Source organism: Brassica oleracea, chromosome C4 (assembly GCF_000695525.1).
Source record: "Brassica oleracea var. oleracea cultivar TO1000 chromosome C4, BOL, whole genome shotgun sequence".
Taxonomy (NCBI): domain Eukaryota; kingdom Viridiplantae; phylum Streptophyta; class Magnoliopsida; order Brassicales; family Brassicaceae; genus Brassica; species Brassica oleracea.
In genome coordinates, this window is record NC_027751.1 from 10,247,072 (window position 1) to 10,255,335 (window position 8,264).

Below are 8,264 nucleotides of genomic sequence, written 5' to 3' on the forward strand. Positions count from 1 at the left end.
CCCTAACCCATGAATTCAAGAATGGATTACTCACTACTCTTCATGATTCCTCTTAAACCCATATTGGATTTCAGATTAATCATGTAGAGAAATACAGATAATAGATATCAAAACAACAGGATTGCAAATAACAGAAAATCAATTGAATTCAAAAAGATGAACTTTCCAAGAGGTTTTGGTGGTTTCTTTTTGATAAAAGATAATCAGCCTCTAATGGCTTACAAAAGATACTTAAACTTAGGTTTAGAAAGTAAAAACGTGCATAATAAAATGACCAAAAGGCCCTTGAGTAAACATGAAGTCGAGCAAACAAAAGGCGCGCAACGAGTCGCTGTAAGGTCGCTCTCGTGCCTCCGAGCGATGGAGACGCGAGCAATATCGGGGTGTCGCTCTGGCCAAGTCGCTCTGAAAGGGTGTCACAGCGACTTCACGGTGTCGCTCCGGTGAGGTCGGTCTCATGCACTGCTCGTCCAATGATCACCTTTATCACCTCTTTTGGGCTCCAAATGCATCCAAATGTCTCCAAGAACTCCATGTGGTACTTCAATACCTGATAAAGACTCATGTATGCAAAATGCAACCTAAACATGGCTAAATCCTAGTCTATATAATCAAAATGCACATGGGTGAATGGATAAAATAGTGGAAATATGCAAGATATCAACTGTCTAGATAAAACTGAATTTTTTTTTTGTTAGAAAGAAAAAAAATAAAACTGACCGGAAAAAATAAATAAATCAGTTTTGTCTATACAGTGTGAAAGAGATGATAATTTGCAATCTCGCTGGATACAAAAGAACCAGTACGTTCACACTTCTTAGTTCACACTAGCTTAGCAACCAGATAAACTCTACGTGTATTTTTTTTTTCTTTTTTGTAACTGGATGCTACATGTATCGCATAACGCTACACTGGATTAATCGCAGCCAAATAAATCCAACATAAGAGTGCGTGGTTTTCAATGGTTTGGTGAAACTTTAATCTTCTCTTGTAATTTTCTAGTATCATATTTATGAGATTGTTGAATGAAATTATGAATTATAAAGAACTCGCGCTAATTTGTTTGTGAATTGGAGAAGACATCGTCAAACACACATAGAGTGACGTGACAAACTGAGGAGAGAAGAATGCATATACAAACTTTGGGAATTATTATCACTAAAAAAACAAATATACAGTATGAGCAAAAAGTGGTGGTCTAAACAAAAGGAAACTGAATTGTGAAGCCCTAAAGAAACTCCAGAGATAATCTCAAGAACTCGAATTTGAAATTGCCAAATTACATTTCTCGGTGGGAAACACTCTCTCTTTACCAATGAGTTTCCTTTTCAGTTCAATCAAGGTAGACCACTGAGAGGGTTGAGGATAACTATAAGGACCCCGTAGAGTATGGTTTGAGATTGAATTTTTGAAACCTGTATGATCTTATAGTCTCCGACTCTCTTATGTTCACTTCAGGACATTAATCATCAGCCAAAAAACGATCTCAACTAAGACCTCTTTCTTGCATAATTTGAAAACATTTCCACAAACAATAGTTACGTAAAACTTTCACGTTCTACATGATTATTATAAGTATCCCATCTTGAATCCAAAGACATAAATAATCTACCTGGTTTTACTTCCTTGTGCTTATCCGGACCAACTATCTTGAGATACCACTTCAGCTTGTATGAAGCAGTAACATGAGCCAATAACAATCCAGGCCCATACCTTATAACCACTGCTTTCCAGTTCAACACTCCTTCCTCTTCTTCCTCAAACTATTGTGTCGGTGGTGGCGCACAGCAACTTCCTTGGAGAGGAAGACCACATAGACCTGCATTCCCTTCAAATGATGATTCAGCTTGCCCACCAAACTGTGGTCCTTGTGGTATTTCGCCTATGAGCTGGTTATGAGCCACACTTATGTACGCCAAAAAATGAATGTCTCGCAAGTCCTTTAGGAATAATCCCCGAGAGTTTGTTTCCTGACAGGTCAAGTGACTCGAGCTCTGTAACATTTTCCATAGACAGAGGAATATGACCAGTAAATCCATTGTTTGATAAGTTGAGAGCAATCAGTGCCTTCAAAAGACCAATGGATTCAGGAATCTGTCCTTCAAATCTGTTTCCAGAAAAATCGATGGTGGCATAGGAAGTGAGGACCTTTCCTTGCTCCATGAATAGACCTTTGTATTGCAAGTCCATGGTATCTTCGTAGATATAATAAGCGTTGTTGTAGTCTCCCATATATATTCTTCCATCATCATTCGTCTCGAGTGATGATGCTTTCCAATTCACAAAGTAATTTGGTGGCAAGCTTCCTGTAAAGTTGTTATCCGATATTTCAAGTATGCGCAGCTTGGGAAACGCAAGAGGAACTTCACCAGGAAGAGATGTAGGGCCATAAAATTTGTTTGAACGAAGGGTAAGGACTTGTAAACCAGGCAAAGCCTTGAGCCAAAAAGGAAATGTGTCTTTGATTTTGTTGTTGTCCACACTTACAAACCTTAGCGAAGAGCAATTCAGAAGAGACCTTGGAAGCTTCCCAGTTAATTGATTGTAGCCTACGTCAAGTGTCCGCAGCAACGAACCATTGTAGAGCATATCTGGAATACTTCCTTCCAAGTTGTTCTTCCTGAGATTCACGACAACGAGAGAGTCTTTGAGGTTACTCAAACATCGAGAAATCGGACCGGTTAAGTTGTTGTAGGAGAGGACAAGAATAACCAGCGAGCTCCGGTTGCAAACCGAAAGAGGTATGTTTCCTCTGAAACTATTGTCCCATGCAGAAAAGAGGTTGATAGAGAGTGGTGGAGTAGGAACTGGTCCTTCAAAATGGTTTAAAGCCAAATCTAATATCTTCAACGATGAATTCATTAAAACATCATTTGAACCTTCTAAATGAGTGAAAGTATTGTTGACAAGATTGACCCTGATCAGACGAGGAAGGTTCCAAAACCACTCAGGGACTTTCCCTTTGATTTTATTATGGGAAAATTGGAAATATACAACAAAAGAACTAGTAGATTGCCTCTATGCCATAATATAAACTAGAAGTTGTCCACTTAGTATAATTTTTTATGTAAACCCAAATAAGTCCCTAATCAAAGCCTAAAACGTTTTTTGTAAATTTAATAGTTAAAAAAAAGTAAAAAGTAAAAAAAAAACAGATAGTAAATAAACAAAAGGGGATAATCCCAAATCTTGATTTAGAACCCTAATTTCGCCTCCTCATTTGGCGATGCCAGGAGGTGTGCCCAAGCTCCCAAAGATCCAACCGTGGATATCCAAGCCGCCGTAGGATGGGGTGTCGCTGCCGCAGCCGGCGCCATCTGGGTCGTCCAAGTAAGCCAATCCGCCTCTTACTTGTAGACTTTCAAATTGGGTTTAACGGATTATGTCTCCTAGTGAAGTTTCTGGCTTGATTTGGACGAAAGATGAAAACTTTACAATTGATCTCGTTAGATATATATTGTTTCCCCCCTAAAGACTAACTTTAATGTATATTGCATCCTTGCATGTATACGTTTATCATTTGAATTTCATGAAAGGGTTTGATTCAAGTCTCTTATGTGGCTGTAGATGTTAGTTGATTCAAAGTAATTTTATTCAGATTAGTCTCATGTTTTACTTCTAGGGATACCACTTAGACATGAATTACTCTACTTGATGTTTCCATCTTTTATGCTAAAAGCATTCTCTTTTAGACTTTTTGTTACTGACAATGATAATGCGCTTTGTATATGTATTTTGGTGTTGTGAAAAGTTTAATTAGTCCCTTAAGCAGTCCTGACTTCATTATTTTGTTTTGTATCTTAACATCAAATTTGTTTTTATCATTCACAGCCATTTGATTGGATAAAGAAGACATTTATTGACAAACCAGCAACTGAAAAGAACTGATGGGATCACTAAGATGTAGACTTTTCTTTGCAATAAATTTTGGTTCTTTTTTTGGGGCTTTGTGGTTTCATGTCTTCAATGTAGACTTTTTGTCTTCTCAAATGTTATAACACAATAAAAAAGCATACACTCTCCAAATCTGTAACCAGAAAAGAGTACGCATTTTGCTTTTTATAACATTCTGCTTTTTCAATCGTATGTTGTTGGTACTATTACCTTATGAAAGAAAGTAGACGTGTAGATTAGGGCATAAGAAGGAGAGCTATGATCGGAAATATGATAAAGGGTTTTGAAACAAGCAACTTCAGAGCAAGATTTCATGCTTGAGCAATGTTTATGTTGGTCTTCTCTTAGACTTGTTCAAACTACTTGCTTGTTGATGTTTTGTTCCTTATTCTCCTGGATAGTGTTTTTATTGTTGTTTACTGATTTGCAGGAAGCTTTGCAGTGATTGACCGACCATACAGGAAAAGAAAAGGCTCAAGAATCTGGTAGCAAAGTTACTTCTATCATCTGCAAAGTTCTTTTCTTTGAGCAACTACGTCTCCTCCAAAAGTCTCCGGACTGGTACTAAATCATTGTTTCTTTCTTTCATTGTGTTATCAATAACATCTAATTTTTGTTTTTTAAAGATTGGACATGGTCAATGCAGGCCAGAGATCTTCAGAGATGCCAAGCCAGTTCCAGCTGATGAAAGCTCTCAAATACCTATGGCACAGCAAGACGTTTACGGTAAATAGACTTGAGTGATGACGGCATGCTCCCTCCCCCATTGGAAGCATACACAAACAGATTGAGACCATTTGGAGTACAATTTGATGCAGAAGCGGATTCTGATTCTTAGAAACCTATAGTTGCTGAGATGTATCTTATTAAACAATATGTAACCAGCACACAGCTGCTGAAAAACAAGCAGTGTTTTGATATGCAATGAATTGATTGTTGATTTATAGCTCAGCAAATGGTTCAGAGAGTAGTAGTCCATTGCTACTCATTCTACATCAATGTAGAACACAGATCAGTGTAGCGTAGCATACTCTGATACAAGACAAAAGAGAGTCTTTGGTGATACAAGCTGTTGTTGTTCAAGTAGTCCAGGGAAATAAAAACGAATTTTAAGAGCTCTCTTTTTCGAGCTTCTCAATCTCCTCACGGTGCTTTCTTTCAGCTTCTTGAAGCTCTCTTTCAGCATCTTCTTCCTCTTCAATTATGTCAAGATTATCGAACTCCTTAGTCGCTAACATGGCTTTCACAACAGGGTTTTCAGCATCTTCTTCCTCTTCAATTCTGTCAAGATTATTGAACTCCTTAGTCGCTGCCATGACTTTCACAACAGGGTCTCTTAGCTCAGAGATCAAACCGCCACTGACTTTGTACCCTTCTTCATCTCCAATCAGATACAACCGTTGGTCAGGACCAGACGCCATGGGGATGTCCACCGCCAAAAGCTTCATGGCATACTGAAGAAACAAACAAGAAGATCAATGAATCTGCTAATGCCATTGCTAACCACTCTCTAATCAACTCACAACAGCTCCAATCTGCTACACTCATTCCTAGGCTAGAGATAGAAGACCTATCTATATCTATTACCTGGCCTTTCTTCTTCTTGACTTCAACGCTAACGAGCCCCTTTCTCTCAGAGCCTTGAACAGGGAACAGGAGAAAGCAACACTTGCTCCTAATCGTTGGCTTGAATTTCTTGAAGGTTATGCCACCACCAGACATCACATAAGCAACAAGGGATTCAAATTTTTGGGGTGGTTTCAAAATTAATCAAGAACTTGTGAAGAGGAAGAGAGATCACAGTTATTTTTAAAAAAAATAACTTTAGGAAACACGTAAAATTTGAGAAAATAAAGATTTACAGAATATTTTTCAACAGATTTTGGAGAGATTTAAGGAATATTTCCCAAAAGATTATGAATTTGGCAGAACATGCATTCTGGTGCCATGGTCCTTCAAAATGGTTTAAAGCCAAATCTAATATCCTCAACGATGAATTCGTTAAAACGTCATTTGAACCTTCTAAATGAGTGAAAGCATTGTTGACAAGATTGGCCCTGATCAGATGAGGAAGGTTCCAAAGCCACTCAGGGACTTTCCCTTTAATTTTATTATTGGAAATGTCTATATGTTCCAATCTATCAAGGCTCCGTACAAATTCTGGGAACTTGCTGATGTCACAGCTTGACAAGAGCAATTTCTCTATGTTACGTGGGACGTCTGAATCTGAACTTATACTAGTTTCCAATACACTATTACCGGAAAGATCAAGTCTCAACAAAGATTTGAGAGAGGAAAAAAAGTTTAAGTTAATTGGGTAGCTTATGTTTTGGAAAGAAAGGCCAAGATATTTAAGGGTGGTGAAGTTTGAGATAAGGTCTAGGATTTTTCCTTCGAAAGGGTTTTTTCTAAGGTGCAGAGTTTCGAGCCGGGAAGAAGTAGATGAGCTACGAACTTCAACAGGATCGGTGAGATGATTTTCATCGAGATTAAGATATGACAAGAAAGGCATAGTGAGGAGAGAGGAAGGGATGGCTCCAGAGAAGTGATTAAGAGATAGGTTCAGAATGGAGAGGCTGGTTATATTTTGTACGAGTGGGAAACCACCTGTGAGCTCGTTATGGTCAAGGTACAACTCGGTTAGCCGACTCAAGTTACTTAATGAGGAAGGAACTTGACCTATGAAGCCATTAGAGGAAAGAGACAAGACCTCTAACTTGTTGAGACTGCCGAATCCAGACGAGAGTGAAGAGGAGGTAAAGTTGTTGTAAGAGAGATTGAGGTAACGAAGATGGTTAAATCCAAAGAGACTACTGTTGGTTTTGAGAACTCCAGTGAAGCAGCCACTTGGGAGCTGTAGCTTCGTGACCTCACCCGTAATGTTATCGCACAGGACTCCATTGAAGTAGTCAATTTGGTTGCAACCGCTGGAATCAAACTCGTTCTTGAATTGCACAAGTGCTCGAATATGGTGGGGACCACAACCAGAAAGTCCAGCAACAAGAGTGAAGCTTGGAGTCAATGCTCTATCTATTCCATATGGCGAGAAAGAAATGGTAGAAAACATGGAGAGACGCATCAGTCATCGACATCTTTGCTAAAATTCATTGATAAAGGAGTAAGAAATCGCATATCTTCTTTGCGAATGGGAGGGTGTCGAAAGTTCTCCAGAGCTTTTGAGGTCTGGTTTGATACAAGAAGCTAGTGAGGTGTTAAGTTGTTTTCTAAATTCAGATTACTCTTACACAAACTCTGAAACAAAGCCATACTTGTTATAAAAAAGTTTTTTGATTTGAATAAATTTAACATTCTTTCAAAAAAAAAAGATAACAAAGAGTGAGAAAAAAGCAAAAAGCAGATTTAATCCCGACATGATGATCGTCATGAATTTTTTTAAGAAGAATGTTATTCTTTATAGCTAAGAGATGAAGAAGATTGGTACATCGTCACGCGTTGATAAAATATCTTCCCAATGAATAATTGAGGCATAGCTAATAAAATAAGTTGGTGAGACTTTGTTTCCTCTTTAAGATTTCATTGGGAAGATATTAAATTTAAGACTTTATGGCGTTGTGATTGTGGTTGGATAAGACTTGGTCAAGTTTTAAATAGTCGGTAACCTTTCTGGCACTATCTTTTGTGTGTTTGCTTGTTCGTTCAAGAAGTATGTTTCTTGTGTTTCGGCTATAATAAACTCAATGTATATCAATACAACTATAGTAAACTCAGATTTCTTATTTGATTCACTACAAGAAAAATACGTTTTAATAGCAGACCAGGATAGCGTTTTTTCGCTTTTTGCTATGGTTGATATATCCGTTAGTTTTAGATAGCGTTTCTATTTTTGGAAACGCTATGATTGAGCGGCATCAATCGAAACGCTATGATAGCATACATTTAATAGCACATAAAATAATAAACGCTATAATAGAGTACTTTTTGAATCCCTAAACCCTAAACAAAATTCTGAACCCTATACTCTAAAAAGCAAAAGTTAAACACTAATACACTAATAGTCTTTATAATATTTTAGAACTTAAACTCCAAATCTTAAATATAAAATTATCAACTTAAATATTTTAAAATTAAACACCAAACCTATATACATTAAATCCAATATCATGCATAATCTCAAAATCTAAAATCCTAAACTTCATATTTGATAGTTCTAAAATTTTAATACTAAAACATACACGTTAAAACCAAAAGAAATTTATTATATGTAACTTCCAAACATACAAACTTTAATTCCTCAATTAAACTTTATACCCTAATTCCTAACATCAAACATATATAAACCATACATCCACTAGATATAATTTTCAAATCTAAATTTTTAAAATTGTAAAAATTCTAAATCTTTTTTTGTC

General features: G+C 37.1%; 1 protein-coding gene and 2 pseudogenes across 1 annotated transcript in view; 1 reads left to right on the plus strand and 2 right to left on the minus strand.

Annotated features, from left to right (window-relative positions):
* The window catches only part of LOC106342188 (receptor-like protein 12), a 21,027-nt gene extending 13,846 nt beyond the window's left edge, over positions 1-7,181 (minus strand). The window contains exon 1 of the mRNA XM_013781056.1: positions 5,845-7,181. Coding sequence (XP_013636510.1) covers positions 5,845-6,973 — 1,129 coding nt within the window. The 5' untranslated portion in view covers positions 6,974-7,181. The remainder of the gene's footprint in view (positions 1-5,844) is intronic.
* On the minus strand, positions 1,470-2,862 carry LOC106342190 (annotated as a pseudogene).
* LOC106342191 lies at positions 4,352-4,792 on the plus strand (annotated as a pseudogene).
* Positions 7,182-8,264: the final 1,083 nt, after the last annotated feature.